General features: G+C 46.1%; 2 protein-coding genes across 2 annotated transcripts in view; one reads left to right on the top strand and one right to left on the bottom strand.

The window, feature by feature from the left end:
* PABPC1L (poly(A) binding protein, cytoplasmic 1-like) overlaps positions 1-1,831 on the top strand; it is a 30,213-nt gene extending 28,382 nt beyond the window's left edge. The window contains 3 exon segments of the mRNA XM_011928976.1: positions 523-715; positions 1,193-1,267; positions 1,641-1,831. Coding sequence (XP_011784366.1) covers positions 523-715; positions 1,193-1,261 — 262 coding nt within the window. The 3' untranslated portion in view covers positions 1,262-1,267; positions 1,641-1,831.
* A 2,790-nt stretch (positions 1,832-4,621) lies between these two features.
* TOMM34 (translocase of outer mitochondrial membrane 34) overlaps positions 4,622-20,691 on the bottom strand; it is an 18,038-nt gene continuing 1,968 nt past the window's right edge. Inside the window, exons 2-7 of the mRNA XM_011928974.1 lie at positions 18,163-18,262; positions 16,839-16,991; positions 13,539-13,708; positions 11,550-11,697; positions 5,959-6,085; positions 4,622-5,709 (exon numbers count right to left, since the gene is read on the bottom strand). Of these exons, the coding sequence (XP_011784364.1) occupies positions 5,605-5,709; positions 5,959-6,085; positions 11,550-11,697; positions 13,539-13,708; positions 16,839-16,991; positions 18,163-18,262 (803 nt within the window). The 3' untranslated portion in view covers positions 4,622-5,604. The remainder of the gene's footprint in view (positions 5,710-5,958; positions 6,086-11,549; positions 11,698-13,538; positions 13,709-16,838; positions 16,992-18,162; positions 18,263-20,691) is intronic.

Here is a 20,691-nt window from a genome sequence, read left to right as displayed (position 1 = left end):
ATCTCAGCTCACTGCAACCTCTGCCTCCCAGGTTCAAGTGATTCTCCTGCCTCAGCCTCCCAAGTAGCTGGGATTACAGGCACGTGCCACTACGCCTAGATAATTTTGGTGTTTTTAGTAGAGATGGGGTTTCACCATGCTGTCCAGGCTGGTCTCAAATTCTTGACCTCAGGTGATCCGCCCGCCTTGGCCTCCCAAAGTACTGTGATTACAGGTGTGAGCCACTGTGCCTGGCCTTACCTGGCAAACTTTTAAATGAACTTAATGGAAGTAGAATGCTTTGTTACTACTTCTCTATAAACATCTTCACTTTCTTCATGGGAAGACCCCTTCCACCCTTTCTGCCTTAAGAGACACCCCATCCTTGCTGGGCCCTGCACACAGCTGAGACAGGCTGACCGCCAATACCAGGCCCTGTCATTAGAAGTACCTGATGTTAGAGCAGGTGTTAAATGTCACAGCCTGGAAGGAGCAGTTCTGGGAGAAGAACCCAGATGTCCTCAGTGCTCCACTCCATACCAGCCCTGGGATGCTGGGATGTGAGCCAGGCAGGTGCACAAGCCATTAGAGGGTGTTCCACACAGGGGAGCGTCTCTACCCCCTTATCCATGATGTCCACACCCAGCTGGCCGGCAAGATCACGGGCATGCTGCTGGAGATTGACAACTCAGAGCTGTTACTCATGCTGGAGTCTCCAGAGTCCCTCCATGCCAAGGTAAGCAGGAACCTGGGCAGCAGGGAGCCTGAGGGGGCAGGAGCAGAGCTAAGGACAAGGGCTCTCCTAGTGGAGCTAGTGGGCAGCTGTTTGGCCAGATAAAGTGTTTCTTCTTGCTGACACTTGAAGGCCTGCTGAATCTTAGAGTGGAGGGGGCGCTTAGGTAAGGGTTTGCGACTTCGCACCTCCGTGGACTAACTCTGTGTTGTTCCATAGGTAGGGTTTTGGTACAAGGAAGTGTGTTCTGACTCAGTGTAAGGGTTAAGATTTTTCCAGCTGTCCAGCAGTGTACCTCTGTGTCAAAGGTGACAGACAGGGCCATGGGATCTTGCAAGCAGTGGTGGAGGGAGGGTTCCACAGAAACACTGTGGATGGAGGAGGATCCTGTATCCAGGATGCTGAGCCAGGGGGAGGTCAAGGCTCTTCTGGGACCTGCTGGGGCAGCTGCACTAAGCCTCTCCCACTCATGTCCCACAGATAGACGAGGCAGTGGCCGTGCTGCAGGCACACCAGGCAATGGAGCAGCCGAAGGCGTACATGCACTGAAACCAGGTGGGTGGAACGGTGACAGGAGCAGCTGAGCCTGGGAGAAGCTGTAAGGAACTAGGCAGGGACTTTCACAAACACACAGAATTGTGCTGTGTCCCTGGCTTTCTCTGAATCACCAAGGAGTTTGGAGGAAGTCGTGAGAATCAGAAGGGATGATTAACTGTGATCAGAATGAGGGGTGGTGGAGGGTGAAGGAGGTGCCCTCTTGCCAGCTGCCCTGTTTGGCTTCATGCAGAATAGGTTGCGCTTTCCTGGGGCCATGCCTGGCTCTATTCTGCCTGCCTGAAGGCATGGCCAGGATAAAACCACCTTCTTTATTGAAGTCTGGGTGTCCACCATACTTTAAAACCACTTACTTTTACCTTTTTGTCCTCAGAAAAGGAAATCCTCACTTCCATGGCTGCCAAAAGGACGGTGTTTCTGGCTCTCAGTCCTCAGGCCCTGCAAACTCTAACTTATTTCCCAGTGAGTCTGTATCTATACTTGGGCTCTGTATCTGAATGACGGTTGGTCACCCATCCAGCCTATTACCTTTTGCTTTGTGTATTAAAAGTGCTGCAAAATCTGCCTTGCCTCCCACCCTTTTGTGTCTGAGGGAGGTGCGGACAGAGCAAAGGGTAGACATGACTGGGTGGGGCTCTGGCTGTAAGAAACAGAAACCATAAAGGAGTGCTGAAGTACACAGAGGGCATATACACAAGAGCAGAAGTGTCAGGAACTCACCCGTCAACAGTACAGTGGATGACAACATGAATATCACGCAATGGACCAGAGCTACAGGGGCCTCCATCTGATGTGCGTGGAGCCCCTGGCTTGGGCACCCTGCAGGGCAAATATCCAGCTGCTTCTCGGCTCCAGGCTGGCTAAAGAGTTGTGTAACATAATTAACCCTTGTAGGAACGCTTTAGGGTACCTTCCCAGGTCAGGATTTTCCTCCCCTGGAAATGGGGAAGTCTCTCAGAGCTTCTTCAGGTCAGTTAGTGCTCACCTTCCAACAGGGACGTATGGTCGTCGGTCGTCTTTGCCCTCTCCTGTACCTGAGCAGCCAAATGAAAGCTTCTACTATGACCCAAGCAGACTGGGTTCTGCTAAAAATTCACCAGCAACAAATCTGACTGAGTCCTCAAGGCTGCTCTGCCACTCTCAGCTCCTCACTCTTCCTGTTCTCCACTCCACAGACCTCCAACCTGTCTTCGTCACACCCTGCCCACTTCTCTGGCTGCTTTTAATCTGTTCCCTGTGCAGATCCATCGTCTTCTCCCCAAATGCTGACTGCTGACATTTCTTTAGTCTCAGTCCTGGGCTCTCTCCTTTTCTCATGCCATGTTCTCCTGAGCTATCTAATTTACAAGCACATCTTCAATTTGCACCTAGTCTAGGATGACTCCCCGTTTTTCTCTTCAGCCCAGTCAACTCTTAAGAGCAACTGAGTCACCTTTCTCACATTTCACCACCTACTTGCCATCAGCTCCTGGTTATCTTGGTAACATTCATGTATAAAATCAAGCGTATGATTTAACTAAGTCCTCTTTTTTTTATTTTTTAAAATTTGAGATAGAGTCTCACTCTGTCACCCAGGCTGGAGTGTAGTAACGCGATCTCTGCTCACTGCAACCTCTGCCTCCTGGGTTCAAGCAATTCTTCCGCCTCAGCCTCCAGAGTAGCTGGGACTACAGGTGCACTCCACCACACCCGGCTAATTTTTGTATTTTTAGAAGAGATGAAGTTTCACCATATTGGTCAGGCTGATCTCGAACTCCTGACCTCAGGTGATCCACCCGCCTCGGGTGGGGTTTACAGGCATGAGCCACTGTGCCTGGCCTTATTCTCTGATTCTCTCTTCCAGTGTTCTGTCTCCACAAATGGCCCCACCATTCTGTTGCAAAAGCCAAAATCAGAGGGTTTCCCCAGCCCTGCTGCCATACCACTTTCTCTCCTCCCATCTTCCAGAGAAAATCCACCAACATGACCTCCTGCCAAATCGAAATCCACTTCCACTACCTAGTGGAATAAATCCACTAATTTGAGCTAAGCTCAACCCCTGTACTCACTACCTTCCGCCGATTAACTGCATCTACCCTAGCCCTCCCGCAGTCTGTCCTCCACCATGCAGTCCTAAAGCTTCAAAATGCCTCTCTAATGTCTCATCCTTGCATAAATTCTGCAGTAGCTTCCCACCATTAGAATAAGGACCACTTTACATAGCCTAGGAGTCCCCGCATGATCTGCTCTCTGCCCTGTCATTCCCACGTAACAGTGTTTTACACCTTGTCCAGGAGTGGGGTAGAATTCCATCACAACCTTTAAGACAGTCATATTGATAGCTGTGTGTCCCTCTCCTAGAAACATTAACCTATGAGAAGCAGAAGTTTTATTCCTCAAAGCCGCTCTGGAAAAGGCTGAATGATGTTAACTTTCAAAGATGAGTGATGGGCATGAGGAAGCTTATCACATTGTGTTCATCTGAAGTACATTTCTGTACTTTCTGAAGTACAAAACGAGTAGCCTCTTTGGGTTGTGCCGGCCCTACCCTCTGTGTCTTTACTAGCAAATCAAGTTGCTTGCCTTCTAGAGCTCAGGATGATATAAATCAGTTGTGACTGGATGTCATGAAACCTACCTCACATCAGTCCTGCCTGCTTACAAGGCAATAAAGGGGTACGGTGCCTCACTCTGAAACTGTCCCTTGACTGTGCCGATGGGGTTTGTCTAACTCTGCTTCAGCCTGGGTGTCTGATGGCTCAGACAAGACTCATCAAGAGAGCTCAGAGGTGGTGTGCTTAACACCAAATGCTGCTTAGCACTGTGTGATGGGAGCCAAGGGATGATCAGACCCCTTTGTCTGCTCTGCTCTGTGGAATCCTAAAACTCCACTTCCATAAGGTGAAAACCAGCCCAGGAAAGGGAGGCAGCCCTTGATGCTAGCTAGATCGTAAAGCACTCTCCAGCCTCACCCCATACCATGTTTTGTGAACTTCATCGGCCCTTTTAGGTCCCTGTACTCACTGGCTGTGCTCCCAATGAGGGCCTTACGCATGCCGTTCTGCCCACGGTGCTTTCCCTCCCCCTCTTCACTAGTTAACCTCCCTGTTTGGAACTCAATTCCAGCTTTACTTACTCAGGGACCCCCTTACCTCCACTGCATCAAATTTCCCCTTTTGGGCAGGGAAATCACTGACGACTACTTCACGACACTCAGGCAAGCTGCAATTTTACATGTGTGGTAACTTCTTGGCTTCCCACTGGACTACCAGCCCTCTGAGAGCAGGGGCTGTGTCTGTTCACTGCTGTCTCCCTAGCACTATTCACAGTGCCTGCCCCATGCAGACATGTCAATAAATTTGTTCAGCAAATGAATGAATGCCCAGTAAGCAATAAGCTTGTATTATTACTACAAAGTTCCAGGTGCAAAGCTGAAAAGGCATAAATGAAAGCACAGCAGACACTGATGTAGAAGAAAGCCTTTTAATGCAACAGCTTAAACACACAATTCAACAAAATCAGTCAGTTCAAATGAACTTCAACATATTACAAAGAACTATGAAGCCCGGAGAAGGCCACTGTTGGAACAAAAAGCCAAGTCCCTGCCCAGAAAGCAGGACACTGACCAAGGAGGCCTCTCTCCCACTCCCACCTCGAGGAGGAGTGGCCACAATCACTGGGCTCTTTCATCAGCCTAGGTGCCTCTCTGCGGAAGGCAGCAGCACAGAGTCAAGGACAGCTGTCCAAGGGTCAGGGCTCCGCCTTCCCACCAAAGCAGGGCCTGAACAGAAGGCACTGGGGCTCAGACACAGGAGACTGTGCAAGGAAAGGACAGGACAGGGCAAGGACAGCAGCTGTACACCTGGAGAGACTGCAGCCCTGGAGAACCAGCTCAACAGGCTGCTTTGGATCAGGGCCTTAGGTTTATCCCCCTCCTTCTACCCCTGCCCGGGAGCTCAGGTTGTTCAGATGAACTGCAGTGAGGTGGGGTCTGGGGAAGCCACAAGGGCAGCACTCAGTCTGCAGCACACTTGGGCAGGACAAAGCCAAATGCTTTGCTGATGAGGATCTGTTGGTGTGGTCAGCTAGCTGGGTCGGGGGAATGGAGACAGGGCTTCAGCTTCACGCTTAGCCCTAGTGGGGACCTTTCTGGAGCAACCACCATGTCTGTGTTTGACTACACTGAGCTTAATTTGAACAAGCAGCGCCTCTTACAGGGTGGAAGGCCATCAGGGGCTGAGGAGGGGGCTTCAGAGCTCACTTGGGGCATGCTGGGTTTCAGGAGCGGGCACAGAGCAGGTGGCCCGTGGCTTCTCTGGGTAAGGTCAGGCAGGGGTTCCGGCTGCCCCGTTGGGATTTTAGTGTAGGTTCTGCTTCACTTCCTGCCACAACTTCTGTGCAGGACCATTCCTAGGCTCAATCTGTAGGAGGTTGCTAATGTCTGCAAAGCTGGATTTATAGTCCTAATAGAAGAAAAGACAGGAGTGTGGGGAAGGTTCCTGGACTGGGATGGGGATAGCTGCTGAGGCAGCAAAGTGTTTGCAAACCCCAGCCCACAGGCCTGCTCTAAGTTATCCTGGGCTCAGGATGAGGAGTAAAAGCTGCAGATATTGCCTCAGCTTGGCTACACCCTATAAACGGTGGCACTGGCATAAATCTCTGTAGCTATGTTGGGACCTTTTAGCCAGGATTTTTTTTTTTTTTTTTTTTACCTTGAGTGCTTTGTGGGCTTGAGCCCGTCTGTAGAATGCCTTCACGTTCTTTCCATCCAGCTTGAGGGCTTCTGTGCAGTCCTTCACTGCTTCTGTGTACTGCTTCAGGACCAAATAGCAGAGCGCTCTGAAGGGGAAAGACCATTTTGGAGGTTTCAGTCACTTCTTATGGGCCACCCACATGCCGTGGAGTAGTTTGAGAAGTGATCTCCAATTTGCTGAACACCTACTCTGTGCTGGCTACTTTATGTCTTCTTAAATCCTCACAACAATCCTAGCCTTTTTCACAGATGAAACGTGCTGGTTCAGAAGGGTAAACAAACTTGGGCCAGGTACCGCCAGTACTGAGGGGCAGACCTAGGATTCAAATAGGCAGGGGGTTCGTTCACGGGACTCCAGATCTTGATCTCATCTCATTATACCATGCTGGACTGCACTGTCCTATACTGAGCTCTTTCAAGCAAAGAAAAGGTTTCCTGAAACCTTTCCCTTGACAGATTAAAAAATTATCTACTTTAAGGAAAAAAAAAACAAAAAACAACTACTGAACTCTAATACATAATGCTGACATGGGGTGAAATGTAAAGACGTTTGCAATTTACTTTGAAGTGCATCAAAGACAATAATATAGACCAACAGATGGCTAAACAGTGATTAGGCAATGTAACAATACTAATTGGAGAATTTAGATGGTAGGTATATGGGTGTTCAACGTACAAATCTTTCAACTTTCCTATATTTTGAACATTTTCATAATAAAATGTTGGAAATTGGCCGGGCGCGGTGGCTCAAGCCTGTAATCCCAGCACTTTGGGAGGCCGAGATGGGCAGATCACGAGGTCAGGAGTTTGAGACCATCCTGGCTAACACGGTGAAACCCCATCTCTACTAAAAAATACAAAAAAACTAGCCGGGCGAGGTGGCGGGCGCCTGTAGTCCCAGCTACTCGGGAGGCTGAGGCAGGAGAATGGCGTAAACCCGGGAGGCGGAGCTTGCAGTGAGCTGAGATCCGGCCACTGCACTCCAGCCCGGGCGACAGAGCAAGACTCCGTCTCAAAAAAAAAATAAAAATAAAAATAAAATGTTGGAAAAAAGTCATGTGCATCCATACAACAATATATTCTGCATCTGTGGGTTAAAAAAAGTGCATGTGTATGTGTATCTTCCTCATTCAGATCTAGTCCTTCTCTCCAAACACAGTCACTAAAAACAAAACAGTCAGATGTCTGGGCGCTCATTACGTAAGTTCATCTGTTCCACCTCACTGTTTTCAGTGGGTGCAGGTATTCATTAAGTTGGATGTAGCATAATTTGTTTTACCAATTTCCTATTGAGAGGTATTTTTCATTGTTTCCAGTTTGTAAATAAATGATGCCATGATGAACATCCTTGTGCAAGGGACTGCTGTATCCAAAGATACATACATTTTAAAACCTGATTGGCCAGGTGCGGTGGCTCATGCTTATAATCCCAGCACTTTGGGAGGCCAAGGTGCGAAGATCACTTGAGCCCAGGAGTTCGAGACCAGCCTGGGCAACATAGGGAGACCCCCATCTCTTAAAAAAAAAAAAAGAAAATCTGATTGTTACTGCCAAAATGCTTTCCAAAAAAGCTGAACAGTTATTGACAGAGCCTATCCTACAACTGTACCAACTTTGGGTCTTAAATTTTAATGTTTGCCAATATGGAAACAGTGTCTCACTGTCTTAGTTGCTTAGTTGTGGGTAAAGCTGAACATCTTTACATAAGGGTTTTTAATCTTATGAAATCAAACTTCTCTTAACTTTAACGACTTCTGTAACATTTTTTTCCCTTCACATAAGAATACCTTCCCCACTGCAAGATAGTTAATCCATGTGTTCTTCTATAACTTAATGGTTTCGCTTTTTACATTCCAAACTGTGATCCACTTAGAATTTACTTTAAAATAAGAAGGTAGGATTCATGTTTAACTCTAACCTGGCTAACCCAACACCTCTTATTAAATAATCTCTCTTTGCCCCAGACTTTATCATACACCAGATTCTCTCATGTTAGTGTTCTCATTTTTTTCTAACAAACTTACCATGAATTTAAAGAAGAAAATTCGACTAGTCCTTTGATATTGCATGGAATTTATAAATTAACAGAGAGAAAAACCTTCTTGTAACAACTTAAAAGACAGACACAAATTCTTTGGCACTCCTCCCACTGAGAGGCGGAGGGGTATCTGCTCTCTCTCTCTGAATTCAGGCAGGCTCTGTGACTGCTCTGACCAACAGAGGACAGAGGAAGGGACACGATGTGACTTCCAAGGTTAGGTCATAATAGGCCTTGCAGCTTCCACCTTGGTCTCTGGAAACACTCACTCTTGGAGCCTTGAACTGACAGGGAAGAAGCCACCTACTCTGAGGCCACCATGCTCTCGCGAAGCTCACGCCAGCACACATGAAAAGGCTGCTAAGAAAGTGGAAAGAGGTGCCAGCTTGCTCTAGCAGTTCCATCGCTCAGCCATTTGAGTCAGGCAGCCCGGCTGCCAGACAATTGAGGAAGAAGGCTTTAGAGGATTCCAGCCCCAGCTACCATCTTGCTGACCCTGCATGAAAGACCCCAAATGAGAACTTCCCTTCCCTAATTCCTGACTCATAAATTACAAACAAAATAAAATGGTTGTTGTAAACCACCAAGTTTTAGAATAGTAGCCCGTGTTTTGAACTTTGAACACAGAGGAATTCCTTTTTTTTTTGGAGACAGGGTCTCGCTCTGTCCCCAGGCTGGAGTGCAGTGGCATGATCACAGCTCACTGCAACCTCCGCCTCCTGGGTTCAAGCGATTCTCCCACTTCAGCCTCCCGAGCAGCTGGGATTATAGGTACGCACCACCATGCCCAGCTAACTTTTGTATTTTTTGGTAGAGATGGGGTTTCAGCATGTTGGCCAGGCTGGTCTTAAACTCCTGACCTCAAGTGATTTGCCCACCTCGGCCTCCCAAAGTGCTGGGATTACAGGCATGAGCCACCGTGCCCAGCCTGAACATAGAGGAATTCTAAGGAAACTAAAGTTTCCTCCCCATGGGCTTGGCAATTTAAATAGCCAAGTGTCTGGGAAGTAGAGGAACCACAGTGAAAGCATTATGCACTGTATGGTGACTTCAGAATAGAAAGGTAGTGATTACTAGGGGCATGTGAGACTTCTCAAGACTATATTTAAGATGATCAAAATGCGTAACTTCAGGTAATAAAATAAACACCCTTGACTTTTGGTAAATGAGCTGACTCTGTATCCAGCCAGAAGGGTTTTAATTACAAAGGGGTTGGGAAATAACACAAGTGAGTGAAAGGGAAATAAGCCTTGGAGTCACAAAGATCTGGCTTAAATCCCAGCCATCAAGTATTAGTTGTTTAACTTTGTGGTCATTAATTCATCTTTCTGAGCCTGATTAGGTAACACAGGACAATGACCTAAGCTGAAGGACTGCTGTGAGTACAAATGAGATTCTTATGAGCTGTTTCAGGGCTGGCAAGTTGTAGGTGCTATGCACTCAGATGTCACCTGCACAAAGGGAGCCAAAGTAAGCCAAAGCCTAGGCACTGTTGTCGTTCAGATGGGCGTACATAAGGGGGGGCATTAGACTATGTTCAAGACGTTCCAGGATGTGGTAAAATGTTAGCCACAACGCCTACAAATTCAGTTTGTCATTAGTCCTCTAGATTATAAACCCAATGCAATCACAACCAAAAGCTGTCCAACAAGACATTTTTTGGAATTTGCCAAATGATCTGAAAATTTAGCTAGAAGAACAAACATGGGCAAATACTAGGAATGCTCTGATTAAGAAGAATGAAGAAAAGACCAGCCTTATAAGATATTATAAAGCAAAAGTAATTAAAACAGTGTGGCACAGACACCTGCATGAAGAACGGTATCTAAACAAGACAAAACACAGCTCCAAATGTGGCAATGATCCAGAAAAATGAGTCAATGGAGGTGTCTAGCAGCATAAGGTAAGCAAGGTGAAAGAGGGCCCAGAGATAGAGGAGTTAGAAGATGCCGCACAAATATGAAACAAATAGGCTGCAGGCTTCTTTTTCAAATTAGCCTGGCAGACTGAGGCCCCTCTGGTCCAATCAGCAATAAAACCACATAAAACCACAGGTGCAAAATTCCAAAATATAAGCTTTAAAATTACAAGTTATCTTTCCAACTCATTGGGCAGCAAAACCTGATCTGAACTGACATGAAGCTACTTAGTTTCTCTATTCCACCCCATGTGAACATGGAATTTCCAAGTTTCACTGGCAGAAATACTTCTGCAAGCTGCCCCAGATACTGCTGGAGTGTTACATAATTCAGACCATATTACCTCACTGAAGTGGAAAACACTTCTTTTTTTTTTTTGTGACAATCAAGTCTCGCTCTGTCACCCAGGCTGAGCGCGATCTTGGCTCACTGTAACCCCTGCCTCCTGGGTTCAAGTGATTCTCCTGCCTCAGCCTCCCGAGTAGCTGGGATCACAGGCATGTGCCACGGCGCCCAGCTGATTTTTTGTATTTTCAGTAGAGATGGCGTTTTGCCGTGTTGGCCAGGCTGGTCTCGAACTCCTGACCTCAAGTGATCCTCCTGCCTCAGCCTCCCAAAGTGTTGGGATTACAGGCATTGAGCCACCGTGGCTGGAAAACACATTTTATCTCAAGAGTTTGGAATAAAGAACAATGTGTCTACATTAGATCCAAGATTTTTGAACTAGAGAGTGATACGTGTATGCTGATAGGGAAGGATAAACAGATTTATAACATTTTATAATAAATGTTTTATACTAAGCATTTGGTTTTGATATGGTCTCTTGCTGAATGTTTCAAGGTTCTGAGAGTAAAAGTAACAGGAAGCTCTTGTTGAAGTCAGATTCCAATTCTGGTGCCAACATTTACTGGCTGGGTGAGTTGAAGGCAAAACCCTTCCTTCTCTGAGCCTCAATTTTCTCAACACTAAAACAGAAAGACCACCTGTAACACCTCCGAGCATTGCTGCAGAACAGTCCCTCCTACACAGCGAAGGGACCGCGCCCTGGCTCCTAGGCTCTGTCAGTGATCACTGACGGCAGCTCCTGCTGCAGGGCTTTCTACAGGCCCACAAGTCTAACCCTTCAGGCTAGACTGGACCCATCCTTCTTGCTCTCAGGCCAGGCAATGGTTACCTCACACTTTGGCTTCTGGGCCAGTCCTCTCAGACAGAAATGATGCCAAAATTTCTAACAGGAGGGTCTTGGAGAAGGGTAGGGAGCAGCGTGGTGGGGTGGAGAGGCTAAGAGGCTTGTGTTAGGGTTGTGCTGCAGAGCAAGCACACTGCTTTTACTTACATTATATGCTTATGAAAATTCTGGGGACAGGGGCCAACAAAGCCCAGGCTACCATTTGGCATCCCTCAGTTTCTACCCTTTTGAGATAATGAATGCCACTGGTCATGTCTAGCTCACAACATGGATGCATGTTTTCAGCCATAACATACTTGACTAAATGCTAGGGATGAGGGGCCCATTGCAGTCCAAGAGAAGACTATGGAACAAAACATCCAGTGTCCTGAAATGCCCCAGGCCAGCAGCTATGTAGGAGATACCTGTTGCTGTATGTGGCAGATTCCAGGTTACTACACAAGAGGCTTTCACTGTACTTCTCAATAGCTTTCTTATGGTTTCCCTTCTTTACAAGCTCATTGCCTTCTTCCTTCAGAACTTTGGCTTTCTCCACATCCCCAGCAGAAGGCACTAGATACAAATTCAGAAGAGGAAAAAAACCATGGAGCAGCACCCAACTGAGATCAGTGAGATCTCTTCAGTATCATCCCTTCCAAATGGTTTACAATCCTCTCTCCCAGCGATTTCCTCCACTGTTGTAAATCATCCTTCCTGATTAATGACTTCCCCCAATTAATAGCTTCTGGGCAATTCAACAGTTTTTCATCAAGAAGTTGGGGACTCCTGAAATAAATACATTTTTGCATGCACATAAAAATATATAAATGATAAAAAGCAACCCAGGTTCTAGCCTTGTCACTGCCTCTTGGTAGCTGGAAGATCTTGTGTGACCTACAGAACTTTTGGACCTCAATTTCCTCACCAATAAAATGAAGCAATACTAATTCCACCAATGGCTATTTTCAGGGTCAAATCTGAGAGTATGTAAGAAAGTACAGAACACACTATATACTTAAAGCAGGACAAGAAGTAAATAAATATTAATAAATACACATCTGGTAAAGAAAGGGTATAGTTTCCGGGCTATGGGAAAAAGGGTCCTTGAGGGCCAAGACTACCTGTCCTCTCTGTGTCACACTGCTTAGCATACACGTGGTGGGAACACATGGCTCAGTGACCCTGAAAGAATGAAATCAATGGCAGGTGCACTGATGCCATCAGGTTCATTAGCACCCCACATTTTCATCCTAGAGAAGAGTGGGGAACATTTACCAGGCTCCCACAAACCAGAGTGAATGCGACCCATTCCCAGACAGGGGTTCTCCTGTAGAAGGTGAGTAACTCTTGTCCTCCCCCAATACCTAAAGGTCACTTACACATGGCAGGGCTCCATCTCTGATCCCTTCTGCACCTCTAGCCTGAATCTCTAGCTTGCTGGGCTGGACCATTCCCCTAGAACATTAAAAGAGGTTCCTAGTGCCTGACAAATGGCCTCTTCCTTTCACACAGTTGAGGTGAGGAGTCTCCTGTTTTTGGCTGCCCAGCCTGGATCTTTCTCTTCTTCATGCTTCTCCAGGGATTCACACAGTGTACATGCTCCTGGGAAGTGTCACTCTCTAGCTCTGGAGGTGGGGCAGGTGCCTCAGGGGTGACCTACTCACAAATTCTCATCCCCCGGTTATGGTGTGTACTTCAGGGAATGGCCTGTGACCATGAAGACCAGAATAGATTGAGAAATCGATTGAGAAAATATGTGAGCTAGAGTTTTTTGGGGAAAAAAAAATCCTGTCTTTTCCTAGTGAGCTATCAGAGAAAGACTTTCTTTCTCTGGGTCATGAGGCATGGGGTATGAATGTGAGGATGGGAACTGCTATAGCTATTTTGCTACTAGGAGGGAAGCTTGCCAAAGACAAAGCTGACACACAACAGAAAAGAAAGCTGAGATAAGTACAGAAAAATGGAGTTAGTCTGTTAATACAGTGAGCTGCTGGAGTAAACCTTGCCTGAATTCTCTCTGGATTTTTCAGTTTTATGAGCCAATAAATTCCCTATACTATTTTTACCATGTTGAGCTTTCTGTTTTTGCAACCAAAAACATCCTAAGTACTACATCCCAAGTACTACCAGAGGAAAGAGAAGGGAACTCACACTGCATGCCTATGTGCCACACTGGGGGTTTTATGTGTCTTATGTCATTCAGTCCTCATGGTTGTGAGGAAGACTTTATCATCCCCCTCACTATACAGCTGAGAAAACAATCTCTAAGAGATGAAGACTTCTATTTTGTTTTATACTTTGTTCCTAAGATTATTTTTGTAACTCAGCTAAACAATGCCAATTTTTGCAGGACTGATCTAGAGAAAACAGATACCAGGAGATTGCAAGACTCTGGGCAGGGTGTCACAGCTCACCTCTGTTCTTTGTAGCTGTGGTTTCTTTGGATTTGCTTTTAGCCATCTCTTTGTGGTTCTCCGAAGGCAAGGAATTCCACCTCTTCTGAGCTGAAACAGGCACCAAGGGGATAGAGGGCAGCTTCAGGCGCCATTCAGGCCCAAGCGAGTCCATGAGAGCTCTGGTCATTCTGGAAAGGAAGGCAGGATTGCAGGGAGGTTTCCAGCTGGGTCAAGAAGATATTTCTCCTTTCACACACCCATGGGAGGTAGGCTTTTCAGAAGAGCCAGAGCTGCCACCCTCCCTCTGGTCAGAACCACCTCTTTAGCTCCTCCAACATGCTGCAATACAGGAACAGAAGTCTGCCACCCATAAACGCCATCTCAGATCAGTCACCATGACACTCCTTGAGCTTGGTCAAACTATGTTACCTTTAAAGTGGGGATCTGTTGCTTGTTAAGGATATTTAAACCATGATCCAAAAAGACTATACTTTCTCCAAGAAAGAATCGTACATTTTATTTCATATTTTATCAATGAATCGAGTACACAACCATGCAAGCACCTGACATTTGTTTAATGCTCAGGCTTTTTAAAAAATGCAAAGCTTAACGTCATTCTCAAATCTTACAACTCCTCAGGGTTCCCAATTCCCTAGGCTAATGTGGCCTGTGAGATCTGGTCCCCACCCTTTCCTGTCCCCCTTCACTGTGAGCCACATTCCCTTCTGATCCTTCTGTTCAAGACTTTGCACATGCTTTTTCCTCTACCCAGAACAATCATTTCCATTTTGGAAAAAGACTGCCACCTTCCAGGCCCGGCTAACTCCAACTTATTCTTTAGATTTCAGCTTAAAATGCCACCCAGCAACCAAGTTCATTCTGTCAACTGATCTCCAGCACCTGGTATATCACCTGGCAACCACCAGGGCCCAATCGGTTATGTGTTGAATGAATGAATAAAGCTAACTATATACTTTTTCTGCTCCTACAGCCACGTTTCCTATATTATAAGAATAAAAACCACAGACTGATATCACTACAAATTCCAAGATGTCTTGGGCTAGGCTGTTTTCCTGAGGGCCAAGCAAGTGATTTCAAACATCTACTCTCCTCAAACCTGTTCCCCGGCCCTTCCCCTTTTTTAGAGCAAATTTCCTCACACCCCAAATACAAACCTACCTGCCTGGGTGCCCAATCCTTCCTATTTCTCTTTTGTCACAATAGAAGAGACAATGGGACTAATCCACCTAGGCTCTGGATCCCATCTCCAATGTTATATATAATGTTATATGTAAACATTAAAATGTTATATATATTTACATTCATTCTTCTGATCTTACCTCTTTCAGGGACCACACCCAGGCAGCACCTCCCTCTCCCACATCTTCATCCCTCCTACTAACTCCAACCATCAGCATTTAAGTCCCTTTAACTTTTTCCTCACCTAATAAAACCATACTGGACACCCCTTGCCATCACAGCTACACTCCCTAGCCTCCCTTCAAGCCTGACTTTCTGAAAGCATTGTCCTCTGGCCCCCGATCCCACTGACCAGCTTCCATCAGAGCCACCGGTGACTTCATTGCTAAATCTTTAATGTACGCTCTTTGGAACACCTGACACTAATGGTGTCTCCATCCTTCTTGTAGTACTTCTTCCCTTGGGACATAACTGCCCTGTTTCCTTCCACCTCTCCAGCTGCTCTTCCTCTGTAAGTCCCTCAAATGCTGGAGTTTCTCAAAGCTCCATCCTCTTCCCACTTGCTGTGACGTTCTTTTTCTCTCTCACAGCCCGAATCCACCTCTATGCTGATGACCCTCAAATCCGTATGTCTGGCCTGTATTTTCTTCCTTTGCTCCATGTGAATACCCAACCATCTTAATTACATCTCTATTCTCATGTCCCACAGTCACCTCCAACCGAATGTCAACAATCTGAGTGTCTTCTTCTATTCCTCCCTTCTTGCTATCCTGCAACCACTAAAGCTTGTTGATATACTTCCTACACGTCCCCTGACTGGTCCCATTGTTTTCTCTCCACCCTCTCCCTGGATTGCTGCATGGCTCCCTTCCATCCTGTTGCCCTTCATATCATCCCTCAATATGGCAGCAAAGAGTTTTTCTCTAAAATACAACTCTGCTCATATTGCTCCACTGCTACAGACCTTTTCATAAAGCCTCACTTGCTCAGGATTAAGTCCAAGCCCCTGAACACTGGGTCTTGTGTGACTTGGCCTCATCAACCTGTCCCAAGCTGAGCTCCTGCCTGCAGCACCACGTGAAACCAACTTCTTACAATTCCTGTGATCTGTCATGCTTGCTCACCCTTGCACACGCTGCTCTGTCTTCTGGCGGGCCCCCTACCCCGTATCTCTCAATCTTAGCTCACCTCCTCTAAAAGGTTCTTTCTGGCCTCCCCTTCTCCCTCTCAGCTAGCTAGGTGGCTCCTTTCTGGCCTCAGAGTCCTCTGTCCTGCCTCCTACCATGGCGCTTATCATGTACTGTGCTTGCCTATTACTGACTGGTGTCCTCCTTGAGACCAGGACCTCTATGACGGCAGGAACAGGTATGTGTCAGTCATCAGCCCACGTCCTAGAGCAAAGTCTGTCAAGTAATTGGTAGATTTTGTGGAATCAGATAAATTAAAAAGGAGGCAAAGAGAAAACAAAGAATGCTGGCAGACAAGTCAAGCCAGCAATAAAGCACTAAATACATACCATGAAGTCCTATTAAGGGTTTGCTATTTGTGTAGCGTTTGGCTTTCTAGCTGCACATGCAGAGGGGAAACATGATCAGTTATACAAATGGCAATATACATGAGATAAAAGTCAATTACTGCTCAGAGACCAGACAGGAACTGCACCTGGGGAACCTCTTGGAGGGGTCACAGTGCAACATACTGAACCATGTCCACAAACCATATCCTTTTAGGCTTGTCACAGCTGCTTGGGCTTGTGTCTTATTCTTCCAATTAGAGTTAGCGCTTTAAAGATAAGTGGGGTCTGTATCTCTCTCATTTTGGTATCCCCCACTGAACCTGGCACAATACCTGAAACAGCACACAATAAATATTACTGTGTACATAGATGCTGTGAGGCACATGTAGGCAAAAATCAAATCAATCTCAGTAATTTGGACTCCCTGAAAACCTGCTAAATACATAAGCAGATTTTCCTTTCACACCTTCTCTTACGTGCCCATTGGGAGTTTTCTAAGTGTAGCCAAAGGGATCCCCTCAGAAGACAGACAAGGCAATGGCCGGCAGCCAATCAAGGACAGAGAGTTGCTGTGGAGACCACCTGCTGTGAATGGAGCTCACCTGTTGATGCCTTCTAGGGCTGACGTCACACTATTATCAATCTGCAGCACAGTCTTATAGTCAACATAGGCCATAGGGTACTTCTCCAGAGCCTCATAAGCAGATGCTCGCCGCAGCAGGGGCTTAATGCTGAAGGGAACCAACACCAGTGCTCTAGAATAGGAGGCAAAAATGTCAACTGGCTGGCTGCTGAGCCACCAGGGTTTCCCTACAGTTTCTTCCAGGTAGGGTTATCTGGAGCATGCAGCGTACAGGAAGTAATTTCTGGCTGAGAGACACAGCTAAAAATGCCAAACCTCAGAACAGGGATTTTTCAACTTAGACTGAAGTGAGGAGGGGAAAGAGGGCAGAGAAACATGAATTTTGTTAAATGTGCATGCACATGCATCAATTTTCATAGTTTCAATTACCCCAAAATCAAGAACAAACGCTTCATGGCTTTCACACTACTATGTGTTTTTACAGTTGTGGTCTGGTGGGAATAATAAACAAGCTTTGGAGTCAGATAGGGTGGTGTCTGAATTCCACCTCTGCCGCTAACTATGTGACCCAGATAAATCACTTTACTGCCCCAACCCTCAGCAACTAAGTTCTGGCCTGGGACACATGGTAAACGTACCCCACAGGTTGGTCGTGAACATTCAAAGAGAAAAATCTAGCACAGGGCCTGGTATAAATTAATTCAATACAGGCTCCGTGAGTATGCTCACACCCCTCCTGCTCTCCTGGCTATCACCAGGCCATGAATCTAAAGCAATGTCAGAGGACAACAGATCTGAGAACACATTTCAGGTAAATGTGAGAGTTTAATGATGATAAAAGAATATTAGACTGGCTTGAAGAAAAAGAGGTATGAAACATTGTTCAGTGTCCTCTAAAACTGGTCATTCATGAATACCATTTTTTTCCTTTCTCCTTGCTTCTTCTGAGATGTCTATTAACCTCTATTCCTCCTTTTTTCCTTTGCTCCCGTCCCCTCACATACTCCTATCCCTGAAAAACACCTGGGCAAGCCAGTTACTGGTCTGCAACTCCACCTCATCCCCAGGTTTCAAATCTCACAAAGACTTTAAGGCCTACTTCTAACTGCCCATCCCACTCCTGTTTCGGCAGCGGAGCCAAGACTCCAAAGACACAAGTCAAGGGCCATAAGGACCAAGTAGAGATTCCCATTCTCAGTAACCTGGTGAAACTCAGTGACACTTTCTTAATATCTGTCCCAGATGTAATTGATGGGATCCTTCCAAAGAAACAACAAGCCAGATTAACCCAGCCTCCTCTTCTGAGACGCTCAGACATCCCAAAGTTACCCTCAGCCACTTACGAAGTGCAATCTTTGATGCAGTCTCTGCAGTTTCCATCCTTCAAGTGACAAGCTGCTCGGTTGGAATAGAGAACACTTTCTTCTTCTGGGTCTGAAGAACCTGCCCAGGTAGAGTGGGAAGAGATCAGTCTGGGAAATGGGTGCCTCAGGGCACTAGGATACATTTCATACTCAGAGCTCTTTGGGCTTTGTGTTAAGGCAGTAGAGATAACTATAACCTGATCAGGCTTGTTGGTCTGCTGGGCTGGTGTGTTTGTCATTCTTATGTGACAGCAAGGACACTGAGCTTTCTGCCATTCAAAGGGAACCAAGTATCTCCTCATTCACTCATTCCAGCACTGAACTTGATAACACACAAAAGATATACATGAAATACTAGCTTCTGCCTCAAAGAAATCCATGCTGTAACTACTCGGGTTTGGGTGGGTAAGTGGATGGATGGGTGTGTATTTTATTATAAAAAGCATTTAAATCCAAGAAAGAAAGGAAAGAAAGAGAGAAAGAGGGAAGGAGAGGAAGGAAAGGATGGAGAGGAAGGGGAGGAAGGAAATAAAAGAAAGAAAGAGAACAAGATGATAAATGCCATGATAAACGGATTGACCAAAAGTTGTAGGGACACAAAAGACCCATGAAAGACATGAGACTAGTTTTACCTCGTCAAGCCAGAGAGGACTTTGTCAGGGAAATGATAACTGAGCTGGGTGTGATGGGAGTACGAGAACTTTTATCAGGAAAAAGCCTTAAGCTACCCCATGGGGAGAATTATTAGACATTTTCCTAAAGGCAGTCCTTACCCTCAGGAATCGCAGAGGCTCAAGTCCTTCACTGTGGCCACAATGATCTTTATTTATTTATTTTTGAGACAGAGTCCCACTCTGTTACCCAGGCTGGAGTGCAGTGGAGTGATCTCCTCTTGCTGCAACTCCGCCTGCTGGGTTCAAGCGATTCTCCTGCCTCAGCCTCCTGAGGAGCTGGAGTTACAGGCGCCCACCACCACGTCTGGTAGAGACAGGGTTTCACCATGTTGGCCAAGCTGGTCTTGAACTCCTGACCTCAGCAATCCACCCACCTCAGCCTCCCGAAGTATTGGGATTACAGGCATGAGCCACCGTGCCCAACCAACAATGATTTTTATTTTTAAAGGTAATTTTCAACCACTTCAGACCACTAGTGTGGGCCATAATTTTAAAAAGAATTGAAAACAGGGTCTCTCTTTGAAAATTTTGAAACATACAGAAAACCATTACCTCAGAATCCACCACTAGATTTAGTACATGTTATATTAGTTCCCAACTTAATTTTTAGAGACAGGGTCTCACTTTGTTGCCCAGACTGGAGTGTAGTGGCGCGATCAGAGCTCACTGCAGCCTCCAACTCTTGGGCTCAAGCAATCTTCCCAGCTCAGCCTCGCAAGCAGATAGGACTACAGGTGTGTACCACCATGCCCAGTTAATTTTTAAATTTTTTGTAGAGACAGAGTTCCACTGTGTTGTTGCCCAGGTTGGTCTTGAATGCCCAGCCTCAAGAAATCCTCCTACTTTGGCCTCCCAAAGTGTTGGGATTATAGGCATGAGCCATGGCACCCAGCCCTTAAAATTTTTTTTGATAAGTTAAAACTCCAGCCATCCCCATCCTTATCCCTGTGCTCCCTCCCCTGACTCCCAGAGGCCAGAACAATCCTGAAGTTGGTATGTAACATTTTCAAGCATGTTCGTCTACATTTGTGTGTGTGTGTGTGTGTGTGTGTGTGTGTGTTAACAGGTAAGATACCATTTTATGTCTATTAAAGCATTTCCTAAGAGGTATCATACTGCCTATCCTTCTGCAACTTGCTTTTTTCACTAAGTATCCTGTTGCCATGTTGACATTTGATATATTTCATTCAATACCAACAATAACAAGTGTTTTCCCCTCTTGTTTTGCCAGGCCCAGAGGTGGAAAGTACAAAGGATAGTGAAATACATCCTTGCCCTTAAGGAGCTAAGTATAAGTACCCAGAACCTGTAATCCACCTTGAGTCACCAGAGTATGGTTGCTCAGAAACAGCAGTGGTGCGGCGGAAAGGGCATCAACCCTGCCATCCTGACAGTCACTCTGATCACGCGTGCCCACCTACCACATGAGGACATCACTTCACAGACTTGCTGGAAGGGTTCATTGTGTTAGCCTGTTCCCTGAGTTCTCTTCATGATCAAGAAGACTGATCAGAGAAATCAAGAGACTTGCCCAAAATTACCTAGAAAATCTGTAGCGGCAGCAGCAGAACCAAACTCTGGTCCTTGCTAAATCTAGATACCAGGCTAGTTTTCCTATGGACCCAGAATTAACCCATACAAACGTACAAGCTTTTCCAGACCAGCTGTGGTGAGATGAATGAAAATGACAGCAACATCAGTACCTCAGCTTCCTCAGCAACTTCATCAAGGAAGGCTGACATGAGGAAGTAGGCCTAAAGGAGAGTTTTCTAGAAAAAAGAAGAGGGCAAAGGAGTGACTTGAAACTGCAAAAAGTGCTGACAAAAAAAAAAAA

This window comes from Colobus angolensis, unplaced genomic scaffold, assembly GCF_000951035.1.
Source record: "Colobus angolensis palliatus isolate OR3802 unplaced genomic scaffold, Cang.pa_1.0 Scaffold8, whole genome shotgun sequence".
In the NCBI taxonomy this organism is placed as follows: Eukaryota; Metazoa; Chordata; class Mammalia; order Primates; family Cercopithecidae; genus Colobus; species Colobus angolensis.
This window is presented reverse-complemented; position numbering and strand designations above follow the sequence as displayed.